Genomic DNA, 22,792 nt, shown 5'->3' with positions numbered 1-22,792 from the left:
GCATGGTATTCTATGATGTATGGAATTCACCATGTTTTATTTAGTTCACCCAGTGACCGACTCCTGAACTATTTCTTTCATATTCCCTTATATTCCTGTGTGAGAGTCTTGGGGATATATACCCAGGAATGGGGTTGTTAATAAATATCTGTTCATAAATGTATACTTAATATGACTAAACACCACTAAATTGTTTTTCTGAATTGCTGTATAAATTTCATCATCAGCACATAAGGGTTCACTGTCTTAACAAGTGGCCTAATTTTTGGTAATCTGTTAGTGGTTTCAATTTACATTCCTCTACTTATTAAAAAGTTTAAAAAGTTTTTCTTTTGGGGTTCTCATCGTTTGCTTGTTAGTTTGCAGGCATATCATATATTTTAGTGACTATTTCTATGTTGGTTTTAGACAGAAATATCTTCTTTGACATTTGTTTCTTTTTCTGTGGTATCCTTTCCTAGTTTGGGTGTTTTGTGGGGGGTTTTTTGTACTTAAATTTATCATCTTAATCTTTTTTTAAATTAATTAATTAATTTTTGGCTGTGTTGGGCCTTCATTGCTGGCCGTGGGCTTTCTCTAGTTGCGGCAACCAGGGGCTACACTTTCGTTGCAGTGGGCAGGCTTCTCATTGCTGTGGCTTCTCATGTTGCAGAACACGGGCTGTAGGCGCACGGGCTTCAGTAGTTGTGGCACACAGGCTTAGTTGCTCCGCGGCATGTGGGATCTTCCTGGACAAGGGCTCGAACCCATATCCCCTGTGTTGGCAGGAGGATTCTTAACCAGTGTGCCACCAGGGAAGCCCCCTTTCCTAGTTTTGAAAAATAAGTTTTTTGCATAGTACTTTTGCTTCTGGGTTTTTTTTGTTGTTGTTGTTGTTGTTGTTGTTTTAGAAATTCTTCCCCACCACTAAATTCTGCCACAGTACTTTTTATTAATGTTATAGTTTGACCTCATCATGTTTAGTTCTTCAGTCCAGCTGGAGTTCAACCTCTTAATTGATGTTAGTTAGGTAGAGAATATAGTTTTTATCTTCTCCATGTGGAGCAAATTTTATAAACATTTCTGCCTTCATTATTGAATTTTATTTTGGGAAAGCAAAATGATTATAATTTTAGCCTAAGTACAGTGATCAAGACGGTTTTGTAGCAGGGCTTGACCTGATTATTTTAATATTCTTTAGCTGAAGAGGAGGCAAATGAAGAAGATGTACTGGGAGATGAAACAGAGGTGAGTTGGAGAGAGTAAGGTTAGTCACTGGCCTGGCAGTGTGCCACTGCCTTGGTCACGTTGCTAAGCATCAATCATTAGAGGGCTTCAACGCTAACTCGTTAGGGGTGCACGAAGGGGGAATGAAGGTTCTGAAAGACTGGTTCGATTTGGAGTTCTCATATTCTTCTCTTGATAGGTATTTACTCTTGATTTATTTTAACCATCTTGTTTCATTTGGTTTTAGGAAGAAGAACCGAAGCCCATAGAACTGCCTGTCAAAGAGGAAGAACCTCCTGAAAAAACTGTTGATGTGTAACTATCCCTTTTTTATAATGAGGACAGAGCAGACGGTTCTGGATTTTTTAGTGTTACACTCTGTTTATCTCTTACACATTCCCATTGGAATGTATACATTCCCTTTTTTTTTTTTTAATTTGGTTGCATCGGGTCTTAGTTGTGGCTTGCTTGCTCCTTAGTTGTGTCATGCGAACTCTTAGTTGCGGCGTGCATGTGCGATCTAGTTCTCTGACCAGGGATTGAACCCAGGCCCCCTGCACTGGAAGGCGGATTCTTTACCACTGCACCACCAGGGAAGTCCCGCATTGGCTTTTTCATTTCTCATTAGATCATACATTTTCAGAAAGGTCTTGTTCGTTTCAAGTACATGGTCCCAGTGAAGCGAAGTAACTTTGTCTCTGGGTTATGTAATAGATAATTAGGACCAGGAGACTTCAAGCCCAGATAAAGTTTAGTTCTCTTAGCCTTTGTTGTATCACCGTAATAGATGATTATTCTTATGTATAGAGAATTGTGCACATTTTCTGCATATAAGGAATTTTGTAAGGGAAGTGGGTGCTGAGCAAGGTTATGTCTCAAGTAACACTATTCTTTTTTCCTTTTTGATTTACAGTGGAGGAGGGAAGGACAAAGTACTAGAGTGAAAAGTGGATCTTGATTTATTTAAATTATTCCACAAGGTTAATCATAAACATTTTTTATTTGGGGTTTCCCCGCAGATGTCTGGCCATCTTATACTCTAGCATGTTAAGAACAGTTGAGTCCTTTTTAACATTTTTGTTCCTCCTACCTGTATTAATCCATTTAATTATAAAAGACAATAGATGTAAAAAGTCAAACAGCACATAGAGGAATATATAAATTGAAAATTAAGTACCCTTGTCTCCACCCCCACCTGACTTCCCAGAAGTTTTCAATATATTCTTTTGGAATATTTTATATGGTGTGTGTATATGTGCATGTACAGATACAGATGTATACACATATGCATATTGTCAGTTTCTTGATTTTTTTTCACATATGGAGATCTTGCTATATCATCATATAATGTCTTTATTTAAATATTAGTTATAGGGACTTCCCTGGCGGTCCAGTGGTTAAGACAACATGCTTCCACTGAAGGGGGCACAGGTTCGATCCCTGGTTGGGGAACTAAGATTGTGCATGCTGCATGGCGCAACCAAAAAAAAATTAGTTATATATAGGCAAGGTTTTAAGTGTTTTGCATGTATTCTCATTTAATCGTCATGTCAACCCTATGAAATGAGGATAATTATCCTAGTAAGTGGTAGGTCTCTTTTTTTTTAGCTTGTCGTTATGGGATATTACAAGTATATACAAAACTTAGGAGAATAGTAAATAGACCCCCATGAACCCGTCACCTAGATTTAGTTGTTATCAACTTAGAATCTTATTCTTTCTGGCAGCTAATAGTACTCCATTCTATGGATGAACAGTAATTTCACCAGTCTCCTGTTGATGGACATTTAGATTATTGATAATTGCAAAAAATACAGTGCATGTCCATATACAACTAATTTTAAATTTATGCAGGTATGTCCAAAGGATAAGTTTCTAGCAATGGATTTTCTGCATTAGAGAAGATGTGCATTTAATGTTTTATTAGATTTTGTCAAATATTACTGCTTTCTAAAGCCATTTAGTTATCATCCATCATAGGAGGTTTATGTTTAGATATAATGCCTTGAGAAAATGGCCAATGGGATAGCTTTAAAATAGAGATGTTTTGGGGAGTTACGGGGCAAGAAAGAAGATGAAATAGATAATTGACCTGTGTGGGTTAAAAATTTTGAAGTTTGAAAATTTGTAGTTTATTTTTATAATATGTAAAATGTGTAATTCCCTTGTTTAGAGGGCTTTCATTTTATCAGTGAAATTTCTAAACAAAGAAATTGAAAGTGTGTGTGGGAGGGCTTGTGTTTTTGCTTGTTAGAGGGTTAGTAGTGGTTAGACTAAAGTATGTACAGAAAGATTCTGGGTCCCTGTAGTATGGAGAATGTTTTGTATGTGACTTTGGGTAGGGGCGAAACTTCTGAGTGAAGAGAAGAAATTTCACATGAGCCTCAGAATATGATGTTATTTATTGCTTGAGCTTAATTGTGCCTGAGGGACTTGGAACAGAGCTGAAGGAAGCTTCCTCTCTCCTGTTCCCTTTCTGCCGTGAAGTGTACTGATGGGAGTGTGGAGGAAGTCATTATCCTGGGGTTTGGTGGAGAGGACTGCTATTTTAATGGCATTGGACTTCAAGTAGAACATTAAACTTCAGTGTCCCTTTCTGCTTGAACAAAACAGAGAGGATTGGGGAAGGAAAGATGACTGGGAAATGGAAAGAAATCAGAAATTTCTTTAAAAGTCAGAATGTACAGGGCTAATTTAGGTCCTTTGAACATTGAAAACGAGATCCCCTTGCTTTGTCTTTTGCTTGAGGTTCTCCAAAAAGATACCTCTGTTTCTAGTTTGTTTTTTTCCCCCCTCCTCAAGCCACGGCAGTTAAATATTGCAGGACTTAGTTATGGTCAGCAGGGGGCTCCCATTGCTTATCTGTCAGTCCAGGGACCTCCAACAAAAGGATGGAGGAGAGAGTAAGTTCCTGTTCCAGAATTGCTTCCTCTGAAAATGCCATTAAACCATTACTACCTTTCAGGGCATCAAATGGGAAAAGTGTCTGGGATATTGGAACAAAAGCCTCCCATGTCTCTAAATGAGGGACCTTAATGAGACTGGTTATGACCCACAGTTTTATGGGAGTTGTTTGGTGGAGGGTTAATGCCCTTCCATTTATCCTGAGTACTTCCGAACTTTGTCTCCCGCCCCCCTGGTCCCCCCTCTTTTGTTTTCTCTTAAACCTTTTGACTAGTAACTTACCATGTTTTCCTAATTCAAACTCCCCTTAGCCTTTTTTCTTCCTACTCCCTTTGGCATTTTTATTTATCCCACTTTGACTGTTCCAGCTGGATCTACGGTCCCGTGGGAGATATAAGGGATTTGTAAAAGAAGGAAACCAGACCTTGTAGAGCACTCGTTAATTGTGATGAAAATTGAGAGCTGGTATTTAAATGAGCGTTGGAAGAATAGTCATTAGTCCAAAAGTACATTTAAAGTTCCTAAAAGTAAATGAAATGATTTCCGGTGTCCTTTGAGCATTTCCCTCAGCTCAGTATATTTAATCAGACTTCTTTCCTTGTTACTTTCTTATACTCTAGCAAAGTAGCTTAGTCTGTTATTTAAACTCTTTTATCAGTAGACGACACTTCAAGGAACTAAAGGTCTTATGGGCTTCATGTTTTTTTGGTTTGAAGGGTGGTAGAGAGATATGGGACAGAGGACATGATTCAGGTGAATTCTTATACACTTCAAAGGTTTTGGTTTAGAATATCAGTCTTCTGATTTTAAAAATCCCTTTTCCAGGGCAGCAGAGAAAAAAGTGGTAAAAATTACATCTGAAATACCACAGACTGAGGTAGGTATTCTTTCAGAAGAGCTATGTATATATATATATATCTTTCTGTTTCTTACCCTTTATTTTGTCTGTATCATCACTTTAAAATATTTACTCATAGACAGAAAATCAGTATTGACAGATTTTGGTATTGATACATTTTTCCACCAGCCACACTTGGGAATATATTTGGGCTGGCATAGTCACCTTTGAGGCCGTAGTCTTTTTGTATAATATTTTTATCTTAGTGGTAACTCTTTTTAAGATGTTTACACACTAAGATTAGAGTTTGAGAGGATTGTACCTTGCAAGAGATGAAAAGTTACAAGGGAAGATGTCACTCTTAAGTTACTACTAGCTAGCTGGTGAGATTGAAATTTCTGTGGATCCTGTCTCAAGATCTCTGAAACTAGGTTTCAGTGAAGATCTGTGGGGGTTTTTTGTACTATTAAAGTAGAGATGGCATAGGACAACGCTGCCTCATTTCTAACTGAAAGAGTACAACTAGTGTTGGAACCAAGCTGTTCCTTTGATCCATTTTCAAAGGTCAGTCAAACACAGCTTTTGTCTTCTTGGCTTGATACAGAATGCGGGTTTTATTTTATTCCTTCCCTTTTGTTTTTGAGGACATGAATGTAATAATAGTCTTTTTGTGTTTGCTTTCTGGAAAGGACTGTTGAGTTAAGCCCTGGGATGGATACAACCTGATATCCTCTATGATTGTCAGTATAACTCAGTTTGGACCTTAAGAAATTAATCCCGATGTTCTAGAGATACACATCTCTAAATGACTTTTCTCTTAAAAGAAGGAAACCAGAAATTGAATTTTTCTCTTTCCCTTCTTTTTTCTGTTATCACTTAGAGGATGCAGAAGAGAGCTGAACGATTCAATGTACCTGTGAGCTTGGAGAGTAAGAAAGCTGCCAGGGCAGCTAGGTGAGTGTTCCCAGCCTTTCAGACCTGAGATCGTGGTAATATGAAGGTGAGGGAATGTGTTCCTAGGTTTTAAATATAGTTGTTGATTTTAAATAAAATCAAGGCCTTGCTGGAAAGAAATACTCTCTTGGCTCTCTTCAGAACGTATCTGCTGATTGGTTGTAGTAGCTATATATGGGGTTTTATTATCAAGCAGGGTTTTTGTAATAGGTAAAAGTCAGGAACTGACTGCTATTCCCAGTTCTGATAAGGCTACCTTTTAACTTATTCTCTGGACTCTTGGTGAGAAAAAGAGTCAACTGAACCTCTTTCATGGGGTTGTTAGAATTAGCTAATGATTGCAAGGCTTGAGATCACAAGCAAGAAGTGCCATATGTATACTTGACACGGAGACAGACAACCAGGAGTGTGAACAGCTTCCTAAAATTTAGCTTGTTTTTCTTTCTACAGATTTGGGATTTCTTCAGTTCCATCAAAAGGTAAGAGTACAGAGACTTCTGAGAAAGTTATCTTTATGTTTTTACTTTTTTGGCACCACAGATTCCATATCTCCAAATTAAGGTAAACTTGTTAGCTCTAGAAGCCTGTAAGAGGTTATTATATCCACCTCTTTGCTCTAGGTAAAACCATACTTAAGCCTTCCTGGGCAATTTAGAGAAGGTGCTAAAGTTATGAGAGAATAGGAGGAAGTGCCAACATTTGTTTTCCTTTTCTTGGATCTCTTCAGAGAAGTTTCTAATACCTTCTTTATTCTGATGTCTCAAGTTAGCATGTAATTATTGTGTACCTGTCCAGTGTTATATTGCCTAGTGTGAGTGGCAAAAGGAAAAAAGTAGTCTCTTTTATTTTTTTTTCTCTTTTACCTTCTAGGAATTTACAAGGGAATAATCTTGGATAAAAGACTTAGCCACAAGGATTATCACAGTGTTATTTATAGTGATCAATAACTGGAAACAATGTAATATACAATAGAGAATTGGTTGAGTAAATGTGTACCATAGTACAGTTAGAAGACCATGAAGATGTTTAAAATTATACTGAAGAATATTTGTCAGACAGTTAAATGGAAAAAGCAAGTTATAAAATATTTGTAGTATGTTCCTATTTCCTAATAAAAGTGCATGTATGGTTAGGAAATAAGATTAGAGGTATATATACTAAATTGATAACATTCATTGTCTCTGGTTGGTGGAATTTTGAGTGACTTCTTTTTGCTTGTCTATGTTTTTAAAATTTCTACATTGAATATGTATTTATAATAAATTAGGAGGAAAAGTTACTTTTTATTTTATTGTTATTTTAAATTTTATTTATTTATTTATTTTTGGCTGCACTGGGGTCCATTACTGCTCATGGGCTTTCTCTAGTTGTGGCGAGCGGGGGCTACTGCAGTGTGCGGACTTTTCATTGCAGTGGCTTGTCTTTGTTGTGGAGCATGGGCTCTAGGCGCCTGGGCTTCAGTAGTTGCAGCACGCGGGCTCAGTAGTTGTGGCTCACAGGCTCTAGAGCGCAGGCTCAGTAGTTGTGGTGCACGGGCTTAGTTGCTCTGTGGCATGTGGGATCTTCCTGGACCAGGGATCAAACCCGTGTCCCTGCATTGGCAGGCGGACTCTTATCCACTGCGCCACCAGGGAAGTCCCTCAGACTTTAAATGTAGTCTTCTTATCCAATGCAGTCTTCCTAGTGACCTGTTAATAGTGTCAAGTCTGTTAAGAAAATGTCCTCCAAAGATCTTGTAGAGTTTTGCTATGCCTTTTAAAAGACCAGCAAGGGACTTCCCTGGTGGTTTAGTGGTTAAGACTCCACCTTCCAATGCAGGGGACGTGGGTTTGATCCCTGGTTGCGAAACTAAGATCCCACATGCTGCTGGGCAGCTAAGCCCGTGCACCACAACTAGAGAGCCTGCTTGCCCCTTAACTACTGAACTTGTATGCTCTGGAGCCCATGTGCCACAAGTAGAGAAGCCTGTGTGCCACAACGAAAGATCCCACCTGCCACAAATAAGACCCGATGCAGTCAAAAAAATAAGTAAAAATAAAAAAATAAAAGACCAGCAAAATTCTGGTCACTGTCACTACACGCTTCAGAAACAGAATATTCTCTGACATTTAGTTATATCAAGAGAGAGATAATAGGATTGGTGATGGTACAACAAAAATTTTTAATATTTATTTATTTATTTGGCTGCACCGAGTCTCAGTTGCGGCACACAGGATCTTCATTGCCACGTGCAGGATCTTTTTAGTTGTGGCATGCAGGATCTTTAGTCGAGGCATGTGGGATCTAGTTCCCTGACCAGGGATCGAACCCGGCCCCCCTGCATTTGGAGTGTGGAGTTCTAGCCACTGGACCACTAGGGAAGTCCCAAAAGTTTTTAAAGATATTATTAAATGGTGCTATTTGAAGAAAGGCAAAAGTTAAAATTAATACTTAGCCTAAAGAGGAAAACTGACTAATAAAATAATGTGTAGGTAACACTCAGTGTTATTCATATAATCCTAGAACTACAGAGTAGCTCTTAAAAGAGTAGAATTTGGCAACATGTAAAAGGGAATACTGTTTTATGAATGAGAACTTAAAAGTATGTAGCAGTTCCTAGTACATAGGTTATGGTAAAAGTTGAGTCCATACCTGAAATTTTACAGTGGAAAGTTAGGGAACCAATTACAATATTGAGATTGCTTAAAATAAAATTCTGAAAAGTTTTAAGTAAGTAATTATTGACTAGATTGGGGTTGGGCCTACAGGGTAATATACTATTTGCTTCTTAGTGTTAATTTCAGGACAGAACATTGGCTTTAAGAAGCCATAATTTTAACTCATTATAATAGTATCTCTGGACTTTTGTCCAGATAAGATGTTTTTCTCTTTTTTTAACAGCTTTATTGAGATATAGTTCATATATCATACAACTCACCCATTTAAAATATATAATTCAGTGTTTTTTATATATTCACAGGGTTGTGCAGCTATCATCATAGTCTAATTTTAGGACATACTCATCATCCCCAAAATAAACCCCATACCCATTAACAGTTTTTCTCATCCGCTCCCTCTGCCCCACCCCACTAATCAACCACTAAGTTTTTTCTATTTATGTAAGTTTGCCTTCATATAACTGGTATCATACAATTCATGGTCTTTTGTGACTGCCTTCTTTCACTTAACATAATGTATTCCAGGTTTATCCCTGTTTAGAATGTATCATTACTTCATTTCTTTTTATTGTTAGATAATATTAGGTTGTACTGATATACCACATTTTATCTACCCCTCAGTTGATGCACATTTGGGTTTTCATTTTGTGGTTAATATGGCTAATGTTGCTGTGAACATTCATATACAAGTTTTCGTGTGGATATATGTTTTCATTTCTGTTGGGTATATACATAGAAGTAGAATGGCTAGGTCATATGGTAAACTCTATGTTTAACTTTTTGAGGAACTACCAAACTGTTTTCCAAAGTCGCTGTACTACTTTATGTTCCCAACAGCAGTGGGTACAGCCATGGTCTCTAGATGTAATCTGTGCCTTTTCTTTAACTTCATAATAAGATAAAGGACATTTGTCCTATATATGATTTCTGTGCTATCTAACTTGATTCAAAGACGTCATCTTCCTTTATGACTTTTAAGACTATTAAATAAAACTTTTAAATTTATTTCTTTAGGCCTGTCATCTGATGCCAAGCCTATGGTAAGAAATCTTTTTTTTTTTTTTTCTTAACCTTGAGAGCCAAATCTTAACTCTGTACAGTTAGTTAAGTTACAGATTTCCTTCTTCTCCCCAGATCAGAGGAAACTGAGATAATATGAGTTTGGTGAATGTTTTCAGTACAGTGTCTTATGTCCTAAATAGAAAGAATTTTTTGAGGTACTGAGAGGTCAGGAAAATTGCTGCATCTTCAGAGTCATTATAAACATCTTCCTTCCTACCACTCCTCTTGAAAAAAAAAAAAGGTAGATTTTGTTAGCTAGAGGACAATCCATATAACTCTTTGTTTTATGGTACTGGAGTTTTGGGACCTCATCCAGTGGCTTTGGATAATGTCAAACTCTTAATTACCACAAGAGAATCTGTGGAAGCAACTTATGAGTTCTATTTTGTAGATACTGGTAATTTTCAACACTACCTGTCAAATACCAGAGAATAAAGACTAGGATAGTACGCTTTCTGGACCATTATGACTTGTCAGCATGTTTAGAAAATGCAAGCAAATGCTGTGAAATATGTTTAGCTTTATGAAATCCTGCGCTTGGAATTACAGTTTAATAATGTAAGTGAAGGTGAAATATTTTAGGTAGTAGTAGTAGAAGTTAGTAGCAGTAGTAGTAATGATAATGTCCCAAATATCCTTATGGTAAGTCTTATATATCAAGGCTTCCAAGAAAAAGGAAGGAAGAAAATTGAGTTGGGTACTGGTAGTAGACTTGTGTTCTGAAGAACGGAGAGCTGCAGTGATAGTTTCTCTTTGCTAGGGTATAGGGTTAAGAACTACTTGCAAAGGCTATGTATAGGAGTTAACAATTTTGGACTGTGAATGATGGACTTGTTTGGAGGTGATGATTTAGACATTTGTTTGCTTTTTCAAGCAGTGTTTGGCCTACTTTGATCTTAAACCCTCCCTAGGCTTTTGCCACCTTTGATGAATGAAAGAGGCAGGGCTGAATCTTACACTGCATTCCAGGAGAGAACTTTTAATAATTAGTGGCATGGATGAGTGCCGCTTAGTTTCCTAATTTGGCACATAGGGTATCTTTGATGTTGTATAGGCTTATTTGAACTCTTGGCTTTGGCCCATAGTTTGTGCCTTCTGTGTTTTCTGTTTTGATTTTTTTCTTTTTTAAAATTTATTTATTTTTGGCTGCATTGGGTCTTCATTGCTGCACGCGGGCTTTCTCTAGTTGCGGCGAGCGGGGGCTACTCTTCGTTGTGGCACCCGGGCTTTTCATTGCAGTGGCTTCTCTTGTGGAGCACGGGCTCTAGGTGCGCGGGCTTCAGTAGTTGTGGCGCGTGGGCTCAGTAGTGGTGGCTCGAAGGCTGTAGGGCGTAGGCTCAGTAGTTGTGGCGAACAGGCTTAGTTGCTCTGCGGCATGTGGGGTCTTCCTGGACCAGGGCTGGAACCTGTGTCCCCTGCATTGGCAGGCAGATTCTTATCTACTGCGCCACCTGGGAAGTCCCTGATTTTTTTTTTTAAATATTTTTTTTCCTATGTTTTTTGTAGGTTAACCTGGATAAGTTAAAGGAAAGAGCTCAAAGATTTGGTTTGAATGTCTCTTCAATCTCCAGAAAGGTAAGGTACTATTTTTGCAACATTAGAGCAGCTTGGGCTACATAGTTTGGAAATGACTGTCCTAAGAATAGAACTGGCTACTCAACACTTCATTTAATGCAGTCCTTTGACTATCACCTCCTCTCACTGACTATTGATTACATTGTTTTTTTCTACAGATTGTTTGCATAGCTGCCATGCTGGCTGTTAGAACAAGGTTTATATTTCTCTTTGTTGAGTTCAGTGATGTTACATCTGCTTTAACTTCTGATATAGGCATAATTGAAATTAAATGATCAGGGGAAGACAGTCCTGTCTTTTAGGTCAAAGATACCTAAAAGTAAAATTTGTAGGTTCTTTGGAACAAAACTGAGAAAATTGTTTCATTCTTTCTGCCCCTCTGCTAACTGATACTGTTTAGTGTAAGCAAGATGACTCTGTTTGACACCATGCTGTGGGGAGTGATCAATTTTATAGGGCATTGTTGTGTTTGGAGTTTTGCTAGGCACATTGGAGAAAATGCTAAGGACTTTGCTGTTTGCCTAGAGCCGGTAGTCTCTTAATCTTTGTTCTGTGAGAATGAGAGCACGTTTCTTGGTTGTTCAAGTGGTGGTAGGATTAAGGGAAGACTATTTCAAACCAGAAAAACCATCATTAGGGAAAAAAAAAAATTATTTCCCACTCGAGTATGGAAGCATTTAGCTCTCTAGAAATCCATTAGAAAAAACTTACCTGACGGTAGTTATATTTCTGCTCAGAAAAGAAAAATTGAGTATATAAAAGTAAACATTAGTTGTGTCCCTATGAGACTCATAACCTTGCACACAGCTGTGCTTCATCTTCCTTCCCTTTGGGTTACATTTTTTGTGTTTACCAGAAATACAACATCATGTCTTTTTGCCCAACTTGATGCTGAGACCATCGGTATTCAGTAGGAGTATTTGGTGGTTTATGTGGAATAAAATAAAGGAGTTGAGAGTTAGGCAGAATATATGATTCTTAAACCACAAGCAGCTTAATAGGGAAGAATTATTATAAACCCGAAGTCATTTGTGTTTTGCAAGATGGTCAGGGGAAAAGGTGCCTTGGATCCGTGGCCCTTCTTATCATCTATCTCCTTGGTTTGTATATGAGGCCTAGGTATCTGAGAATCTCATCAATAACTTCACTCCTTTAGGGAATTGTATGAGTTTGTGTGTTGGAGGACGGAGGGAACAAAAGGTACCCACTGAACTGAGAAGGTACCTTGATACTGAAAAATGAGGCAGGCAGCTCCATATGTATAATCAGTGGAGTAGTTTATTATAGGGTAACTTACTTGCAGGGTAGGATGAGGTAGATGACGATCTGGAAGCATTCACAGCTGCACTCCACACTGCTGAGGGGCCATTGGGCCAATTTTATACTTATAGTTAACCCAGGGTTTGGGGGTACACGCTTGGAAACAGGAAGTGCATTCCTAAGTCAAGATTTATGAATGGGTAACTAGTCTTGTGGGCACCATGATATATCAGTGAAGGTCTTCATTATTGTTTAGAGACTAACAGAGTATAGAGGCCACCCAGACCTAATGATCATTAAACAATATCTATTAACTACAGAGCCCTGGATGACAGAGAAGAGATTTACTACACAGTACAGCCCTAGGTAGAGTCAGTGGAAGGACAGGAGGAACTGAATGGACACAAGATGGCATCAGTGATGCTAACAGCCATACATTGTGTGTTCTATCAAAATTAACAAAATTGGGCTTCCCTGGTGGCGCAGTGGTTGAGAGTCTGCCTGCCGATGCCGGGGATACGGGTTCGTGCCCCGGTCCGGGAAGATCCCACATGCCACGGAGCAGCTAGGCCCGTGAGCCATGGCCGCTGAGCCTGTGCGTCCGGAGCCTGTGCTTCGCAACGGGAGATGCCACAACAGTGAGAGGCCCGCGTACCGCAAAAAAAAAAAAAAAAAAAATTAACAAAATTTAACACTATATCTCCTACTACTTAGCTCATAGGGACACATTCCTGAGAGGAATTTGTCTGTCACTCTGTGCTGCCCACCTGAGTTATACAAGGATATCAGTCTTTTCCCTTCCCTTCCCTGGAATCTTTCTCTATATTTGACCTGTTTTCAGCCTCCACAGGAGGCTGAGTAAAACATGAAGAGATACATTTATTGATTTTGAGCAAATTACTAAACTTCTTTGATCCTCATCTGTAAAACTGGGAGTAACACCTAACATCATGTTTGCGAAGAATAAATGTTTATTTGAAGTTCCCTAACACAGTGACACTTTGACCCTCTATAAATTTTATTTTTGTTTTTGTGTATTTTTAATGTTTTAAAAATTTTTTTTATTAAATTTTTTTTTTGTTTGGCTGCGTTGGATCTTTGTTGCTGCACACAGGCTTTCTCTAGTTGCAGCAAGCAGGGACTACTTTTTGTTGTGGTGTGTGGGCTTCTCATTGTGGTGCCTTCTCTTGTTGCAGAGCTCGGGCTCTAGGCGTACGGGCTTCAGCAGTTGTGGCACATGGGCTCAGTAGTTGTGGCTCTCAGGCTCTAGAGTTCAGGCTCAGTAGTTGTGCACGGGCTTGGTTGCTCCGCGGCATGTGGGATCTTCCCGGACCAGGGATCAAACCTGTGTCCCCTGCATTGGCAGGAGGATTCTTAACCACTGCACCACCAGGGACGTCCGGACCCTCAATAAATTTTAGTTTCCTTCCTTGGTTTTCAGTTCTGGTTTTATCACTTTGAGTCAATTAACTTCTGTGTTTCAGTTGATCATTGATAGGATTACAGTTCCCATGTTAAATTCTAAAGAGTTAAAATGAGTTAATGGTAATTGGCAGAACTCTAGCTATGTGAGCTCTGTTCTCTAATAACATTCATTGTCACACATATGTTCTAGAGTAGTGCTTTGCAAATTCTGTGACGAAAGACTAGTTTTTAAAAATTTCCAATTCATTGTCAAGAGGTACTTTTGCGAAATAAAATAAAAATATCAAAGAAATGTTAAATTGCTTTGGAAGTTTCTAAACACTCTCAATTTCTGGACTTATTTCTAGAATGATAAACTGTTTGGGGATCAAGCACTAGGAGGCAGACCACATTTTGAGTAGCACTATACTAGAGTATACACGATTTCTTCCAAGGACCACTTTGCTTGGAGGCTTTTGACTTTCTGAGATGTCCTTTTTTCTGTATAGGTTCCATTTACATTGATCATAAATCCTGATTTTCAGAATTATCCTAATTTCAATGGTTTGTTCTGAGTTGCCTCATAAACCATTAAAATGTCCCTGCTGTTTTGCTATCTAGACCACCACTGTTCAGTAGAACCTTCTGTGATGATAGAAATATTCTACAAAATATTTTTCTATTAAATAATTCTGCATACCGCAGAAATATTGTGGATTCAGTTGCAGACCACCACAATACAGTGAATATTGCAGTAAAGTGAGTCACAAATAAGCAGTGTACATACCTAAATTGAAAACTACTTTATTGCCAAAATAAAAGTGCTAACCATCATCTGAATGTTCAGCGAGTTGTGATCATTTTGCCAGTGGAGGGTCTTGCCTCTATGTTGATGGCTGCTGACTGATCAGGATGGTGGTTGCTAAAGGTTGGGGTGGCTGTGGCAGTTTCTTTTCTTTTCTTTCTTTCTTTCTTTTTTTTTTTTTTGCCCAAAATGCATTTTTTATTTTAAAAATTCTTGCTTTTAATGTCCTCAAACAACCGATGCTACCAAGTGGCATTCTGAACCTCAGACTGCCAAGTGACTAAGATGCAGCTGAAATAATTGTGTTGTAAGATAATTTATGCTTATTATTTATTTTTAAAAATTCAGCTTTATATATGAAAAAAGATCTGTTTCAGTTCCTTCCTAAATTTAGTACAAAATGCAGTGTATAGAAATATTATATCTATTCCTTGCTCCTTAATGTTAGTTTCACATAGTTAATAGATTCTCCAAATTACTTTGCATTACAAAATCACTTGAAGTGGAATTAAGGATGGGACAGATATATAAATTACATTATAAAATTAATTTAGAACTATATAAAATAAATCATCTTTGTCCAGTTGTACAAAATGAAGGAAATATTATATGTAGTTTAATATTTATGTAGTAAATATAAATCATATGCTGTGTGGAGTTCTAGACAAATGTGTTTCCTAGGCAATTTCTTAAAATGAAACAACAATGATGTTTGCCACATTGATTGATTGACTCTTCCTTTCACAAATTATTTCTCTGTAACATGCAATGCTGTTTGATATCATCTTACCTATGGTAAGTTCTTTTGGAATTGGAGTCAATCCTTTCAAACCTGGCTGCTGCTTTATCAACTAAGTTTATGTAACATTCTAAATTCTATGTTGTCATTTCAGCAGTATTCACAGCATCTTCTCCAGGAGTATAGTCCATCTCAGGAAGTCACTGTCTTTGCTCATCTGTAAGCAACTCCTCATCCGTTCAAGTTTTACCATGAATCGTAGCAATTCAATCCCATCTTCAGGCTCCACTTCTAATTCTAGTTCTTTAGCTGTTTGCACCACATCTGCAGTTACTTCCTCTACTGAAGTCTTGAACCCCTCAAAGTCATCCATGAGGGTTGGAATCAACTCTTTCCAAACTCCTGTTAATGTAGATTTTTTTTTATCTCTCTCCATGAATCACAGATGTTCTTAATGGCATCCAGAGTGGTGAATCCTTTCCAGAAGGTTTTCAATTTGCTTTGCCCAGATCCATCAAAGGAATCACTACATGTGGCCTTGTGAAAAGTTTTTCTTAAATAGTAAGATTTGAAAGTTGAAATTACTCCTTGATCCGTGAGCTGCAGAAGGGATGTTGTGTTAGAAGGAGTGGAAACAACATTAATCTCACTGTACATCTCCGTCAGAGCTCTTGGGTGACCAGGTGCATTGTCAGTGAGTAGTAATACTTTGAAAGGAATCTTTTTTTCTGAGTAATATGTCTCAACAGTAGGCTTAAAATATTCAGTAAACCATGTTGTAAGCAGATGTGCTGTCATCCAGGCTTTGTTGTTCCATTTATAGAACACAGGCAGAGCCCTAGGATTTTCAGAATGGTAAATGAGCATTAGCTCCAACTTAAAGTCACCAGCTGCATTAGCCCCTAACAAGGGAGTCAGCCTGTCCTTTGAAGCTTTGAAGCCAGGCATTATCCTAGATGGCACCTTCTTCCAATATAAGGCTGTTTCATCTATATTGAAAATCTGTTGTTTGGTGTAGCCACCTATGATTCATTAATTATCTTAACGAGATCTGGACAACTTGCTTCAGCTTCTACATCAGCACTTGCTGCTTCACCTTACACTGTTATGTTATGGAAGTGGCTTCTTTCCTTAAACCTCAGGAACCCAGCTCTGCTAGCTTCAGACTTTTGCAGCTTTCTCACCTCTCTTCAGCAGCTTTTGTAGAATTGAAGAGAGTTAGCGCCTTCCTCTGGATTAGGCTTTGATTTAAGGGAATGTTATGGCTGGTTTGATCTTCTATCCAGACCACTTAAACTTTTTTTCACATTAGCAATAAGGCTGTTTCTCTTCTCTTTCTAATGTTCGTTGCAGTAACACTTTTAATTTCCTTCAAGGACTTGTTCTTTGCATTCACATCTTGGCTAACTGTTTGGTACAAGAGGCCTAGCTTTTGGCCCCTCTCAGCTTTTGACATGCCTTTCTAGCTTTTGATTTAAAGTGAGAGATGTACAACTCTTCCTTTCACTTGAACAGTTAAACAGCATTGTAGGATTATTAATTGGCCTCATTTCCATATTGTTGTGTCTCAGGAAATTGGGAGGCCCGAGAAGAGGGAGATGGGAACAGCCGGTTGGTGGAGCAGTCAGAGCACACACATTTATTGATTAAGTTCTCTGTCTTTTATGGGCATGGCTTGTGGTGCCCCCAAACAATTACAGTAGTAACAGCAAAGATCACTGAGCACAGATTGTCATAACACATATAATAACAATGATGAAAAAGTTTGAAATGTTGTAAGAATTATGAAAATGTGACACAGACATGAAGTGAGCAAATGCTGTTGGAAAAATGGCTCCAGTAGACTTGCTCAACATAGGGTTGCTGCAGACCTTCAGTTTGTGAAAAGTACAATATCTGTGAAGTACAATAAGTCGAAGCACAATGAAACAAGGTATACCTATACACTAGTCAATAGCCACATGTGGTTATTGATCACCTGAAATGTGATCAGTAGTCACATGCGGCTAATGATCAGTATAGTCACACAATAGCTAGCGTGACTAGGAGCTGAATTTTTAATTTTTTTAAATTTAAGTAGCCACATGTGTATTGGACAGCTCAAGTCTAGCTTATGTCTCCCACACAGCTTTCATACTTGGAAGTAGCATAGAAATCCTTTATCAGACCACCTGTTTGGATCACTGTTTCCATAGCCCAGAATTTTTTTAGTACTTGTAGAATATAAGCAGTTTCAGAGTGAATTTGTAGGAGGAGAGAAATTGGAGGAAAGGGAATAAGAGATAAGAAGAGGAAATGTTCTTTTTTTCAAGTAACTTTTTTTCTAGAACTTAGTGTTCTAGACCCAAATCATGAAATTGCAACTGGCTGCGTTCTCAGTAAGAGTTGCTTTGTTCAGAGTCCTGTGTTTAACAGTTCTCTATCACCAGAGGTGATTTGCTACCTAGTATTTGCTTGGCCAGAGGTTAGTGATATGATTAAATTTGTATTTATGGAACAGCCAGAGCAGCACAATTATGTCCACCTCATCCTGGGGTCCTGGGTCCCAGTATAGCCTCCTCCTGTGTAATTTGGTCATCTGTCTTTAAGTTTTACAGTTCTCCAGGCACAGATTTTATTCAGTTAGATATGGTGCAAATAGTGGAGGTTAATAGGTGATGTGAAGATACCTCTTCTTCATCCTAGTATCCTAAAAGGGGCAATGAGAGAGACCCACTCTCTGTCACCTCATTGCATGGAGTTTGTGTTTGCTTGATCCAGCTTAAGGCCCTCGTTGCATCATGGTTTCTCTTCAGTAGATTCTGCTGCATACCAGTGGATATGATAAAGAGAGAATGTGTGAGAGGAGTGAGCCATAGTATTTGTGACAGATTTTTTTTTAACTGTCACAATCTGACCGTCTCCTCTTCATATTTTAGATATACGGCTTCAGCATATTATAAATGTGAGGGTATCGAATTTCTGCTCTTCTTCCTTGGCTAACTTTTGCATGACTGCTCATATATTTCACTTTTCAACTCCACTAGTATACTGTACACATTAGGCTGTACACAGAAACTTCAAGAAATGTGGCTCCCCCCCAACCATCTTCCCTCTCTCCCCCTGCCCAAGAAAACGACCTGTCTGTCCATGTTTCCAGCTCAAGTCTCAGTAAATAGAATCCTGTTGGTTTAGGATAATGGGAAGTGACAGGGCAAAGAATGGCACTGGCATTTATAGACATTTTTTACACAAGAGGCTGTACATTGTCCCCTCCAACTCTTTGGACTATTTGAGGATAAAATGGCATGCCTTTTCTCCTATAAGCTTCATAGTGACTGTGGGCTGAGAAACCTCCCACCTCCTCAGACAAAACAAAACCCAGATAAATAACCTCTGCCTGGTTGGTTCTGATTGATCACCAGCTAAGTTTTCAGTCTTGTGCTTAACTGGTTGTTTCTTTTTCTCTGTCAGTTTTCCATGCCTCCCAAGAGAAGTAGTGTTTGGGTCAGTCCTCTTGGTGAAGGACTTGGCCTGGCACATAAGAAATTCATCTCTAAAAGGAATGGGTAAGGGAAATAGATGGGAAGCTAGCTCAATTAATATATGATGGTCAAAGGACATTAGTTTTGGTAGAAACTAGGTCTGGGCTTAGAGATGTATTGTTAACTGATGTAGCTAATCTGCATGGGTTGGATTTTTTGTTTGTTTTCAAACATTGACACATTTGGGAAAGTGAAACTTGATATTTGAGGAAGTTATAGGAAATCCAGCTAGGTAAGTATTACAAAGAAACACAAACAAAAACACCAGGCCCAGGCACTAAGCAGAAAACTGGAGTGTGGTTTATACTTTTCTCCCTTCCCAAGAATGTGAGGGGCATGTGTTACTGCTTCTTGATTCTTGACTAGTAGTAGTAAATGTTGATGTTAGTACATCTTCTTTACTTCTCTACTAGGATATTACTGAGTTTTCCCTACTTGTAGTTCTTCATATAGGTAACTATCCTAATGAGTTATCTTAAGGGGCCTGTAAACCCTAAAGGCTACTTTTTCCATATTTGTGCTTTTTGCCAGTTTTCTTCCTTGATGAATGTTCTGTGATACACAGTGTTAGAATATATTGGTAAAAAGGTTGAAAACAAATTATTCCTCCACTGACTATCTTCTTATTGCTGAGGCTGGTAGCTAGAAGAGTCTCGGGTGGCTGCAGTGATTAGTTTCATGAACCTTTCGTATAATTGTATATTTTTGCTCACCATTTCTTGGGGATGGACCACTTCAGAGTGAGAGAGACATTGGACCTATTGTTTTTGAGGAGCTTGTCACTGAAATGTGTTGAGATATCAAAGAGGAAGTTGGGACAAAGTCAGTTCCAAGCACAGGAGGGCACAAGTGTCTTCTGTCATAGAGGTCACCAACCTTCTTGGCACCAGGGACCGGTTTCGTGGAAGACAATTTTTCCATGGCCGAGGTGGGTGTGGGTGGGAGGAGGGTAGGGGTGGTTCAGGGGGTGATGGAAGCAATGGGGAGCGGCAGATAAAGCTTTGCTTGCTAGCTCGCCGCTCACCTCCTGCTCTGCGGCCCAGTTCCTGACAGACTGTGGACCAGTACTGGTCTATGGTCCAGGGATTTGGGGACCCCTGTTCTAGCACACAAATTTCATTATGGCTTGTCTCCATTCACTCTCTTCTGGAAGGCCTATTTGTTTCTATCAAGTTTCCCGTCCACCATCTGAAATAAATGAAGAATGTTTGTTTCTTCCCTTCAGCAGTGGGTTTTGGTACAGAGGTTAGTGGGATATGGAAAGAAGGAAGTTCACACTATAGATTTACTTTCTTTTTTAAAAATTATTTATTTAATTTATTTTTGGCTGTGTTGGGTCTTTGTTGCTGCGTGCGGGCTTTCTCTAGTTCTGGCAAGCGGGGGCTACTCTTCATTGCGTTGCGCTGGCTTCTTATTGCACTGGCTTCTCTTGTTGCGGAGCACGGGCTCTAGGCGTGCGGGCTTCAGTAGTTGCAGCGCGCAGGCTCAGTAGTTGTGGCGCATGGGCCTAGTTGCTCCACAGCATGTGGGATCTTCCCACACCAGGGCTCAAACCCGTGTCCCCTGCATTGGCAGGCGGATTCTTAACCACTGCGCCTCCAGGGAAGCCCCTACAGTCTAGATTTAGAAGTTGAGGGAATTCTCTAGTGGCCCAGTCATTAGGACTCTGAGCTTCCACTGCAGCAGGCCCGGGTTCAGTCTCTCATTGGGGAACTAAGATCCTGCAAGCTGCGTGGCATGGTCACACAAAAAAATTTGGTCACCAGCCTTCTCAGAGGGTATATAATTGGGATTTGTTAACTAGTTTAGGCATGTATATACGAACCTGTTCCAAAGGAAGAACTTTGGGACTGTGCATAGGACATTGTCAACATGGAACTGTAAGGACCTGAGGAACCATAAGCTATGGTGAGGAGTTTTGTAGAATATTTTTTAAAGGGGTAGAAGATTTAGATCCCAGGAAAAGTAGCATGCTGAATAGGTTTGGGTTCTTTCCAACCACATATATTCAAGCAGCGGTACTTAGGCCAAGGGCAACACTTAATTCTCTATTTCCTTTTCTCATGGTGCCCCATGAGACCAAGAAAAATGCAGGTAGTAGCATTGCAGATGGAAAAAACTTCAGTGTAGATCCTCTCAGTCGTCGTATTTCATTGATAAAGGGCTTTGGGGGGAAATTTCCCTCCCGTCCTCCTTCATCCTAGATTGTCATTTTCCCCAAAAATGCTTCTTCCACTTGAAAAATTGTATTATTTTAACTTATATTAACCAACAAGAAAAGACGATAAGAACAGGTTATATAGTAGATAGAGATGGCAATTGAGAGTGGCTGTCAGAGAAGATGAATTTCAGAAAAGCCAAGACCCAACCCCACATAGTCCTCAACATTTCTGGGAGCATTTTAGGGCCCAACTAAAATCTAACCAGTCCTTTAAATCCCCTTCTTAATTCATAATAATTTGAAAATAAATATTTGGCTTTTTTTTTTTTCTTCTACCTTCTCCTCTAAGATAAAAACACATACGCTGCTGTTTCTATACTCATCCACTGGAACAAACCTTGAAGGAGTGGTGAAGGAGCAGTTTAAAGAGGAAACAATAGGGAATACTCTCTGACCTCAGTTTATCCCTTCATCTGGTTCTTCATTTGTCCTTGCTGAGGAACAGAACTTGTCTTTTGTCTGTAACACAAATACATCTTTACCTCCCTCCCTTCCTGCTTCCCCCCCACACCCGCTCTTCTCACTCCCTTCTATTATGATTCCAGTCAATGATGTCATTATGTGTGCCATTCAACTGCTGTTGAACCACTTGGCTATAGGAATTTGGAAGAGCAAAGAGGCAGAATGGAATTTTTCTCTCCTGCCCAGGGCTGTTGAAAATGTATTCTAATTTTAGCTAGAGAAATAGGAATCTGGTTTTTCTTTGCTCAACTTCTACCCTCCCTCTATACCCTAAACCTCAAACACATACTTTTTACCTGGCCGTGGTTGAGAAAAAAGTTGGACAAAAAAATGTTAGGAATATAAATTGACCACTTTAGAGGGAAAACTTTAAAAATTGGGGGAAGCAAGATAAAATTTTTGGTGCTATATCAGCATTTGTGGCTGGTGTTTTGCTCTGTTCACTATGAATTGGATCTTTGAGAAGTTTGTGATAGAGGGTTTATATTTCCTTAAGGTATGTGGTTGAGACCACTAGGATCTTGTACCATTTCATTTCTTTTTCTCTCTCTGATTTCATTCATTGAGTTTGAATCTAAAGAACTAGAGGCACAAAAGTTTGTAGTAAGAAAAAAAACTTACTCTGTTTTTCTGTTTCCTCTGCTTGATACCCCGCCCCCAGTAATGTCTTTGCATTCCTTCTTCTTACATGTCAGAATTGATGACTTCGATAAAAAAACAAGTTTTATGCCTCTCTGTGGACCCCCTTAGTCTTTGCCCCAAGAGTAAACATACCCTGGAAAAGGAAGGGGATACTGCATTCTGTTGAGTCTGTTTTACTTTTAAAAACCTTCACCTGTTTTTGCCAACCAAGTTCTTGGGGTGGGGTCATTCTCTGAGTGCCAGTTTTTATTTTTATTTATTTTTTTAAAAAAAATGTTTGGCTGAGCTGCACGGCATGTGGGATCTTAGTTCCCCGACCGGGGATTGAACCTGTGCCCCCTGCATTGGAAGCATGGAGTCTAAACCACTGGACTGTCAGGATAGTCCCTGAGTGCCAGTTTTTTTTTTTTTTTTTTTGGGGGGGGGGGGTAGGAGTTTATTAATTAATTTATTTATTTTTGCTGTGTTGGGTCTTCGTTTCTGTGCGAGGGCTTTCTCTAGTTGTGGCAAGCGGGGGCTACTCTTCATCGCTGTGCGCG

General features: G+C 39.1%; 1 protein-coding gene across 4 annotated transcripts in view; it reads left to right on the top strand.

The window, feature by feature from the left end:
- The window catches only part of SARNP (SAP domain containing ribonucleoprotein), a 52,603-nt gene that overhangs the window by 15,244 nt on the left and 14,567 nt on the right, over positions 1-22,792 (top strand). For all 4 annotated transcript variants that reach the window (XM_059081505.2, XM_059081507.2, XM_059081501.2 and 1 more), the window contains exons 3-9: positions 1,181-1,227; positions 1,454-1,521; positions 4,936-4,987; positions 5,829-5,902; positions 6,353-6,381; positions 9,574-9,599; positions 11,128-11,196. In XM_059081505.2, the coding sequence (XP_058937488.1) occupies positions 1,181-1,227; positions 1,454-1,521; positions 4,936-4,987; positions 5,829-5,902; positions 6,353-6,381; positions 9,574-9,599; positions 11,128-11,196 (365 nt within the window). The remainder of the gene's footprint in view (positions 1-1,180; positions 1,228-1,453; positions 1,522-4,935; positions 4,988-5,828; positions 5,903-6,352; positions 6,382-9,573; positions 9,600-11,127; positions 11,197-22,792) is intronic.

The sequence above is a fragment of the Kogia breviceps genome, chromosome 12 (assembly GCF_026419965.1).
Source record: "Kogia breviceps isolate mKogBre1 chromosome 12, mKogBre1 haplotype 1, whole genome shotgun sequence".
In the NCBI taxonomy this organism is placed as follows: domain Eukaryota; kingdom Metazoa; phylum Chordata; class Mammalia; order Artiodactyla; family Physeteridae; genus Kogia; species Kogia breviceps.
Note: the sequence above shows the minus strand (reverse complement) of the source record. Positions and strands in the feature narration are given on the sequence as shown.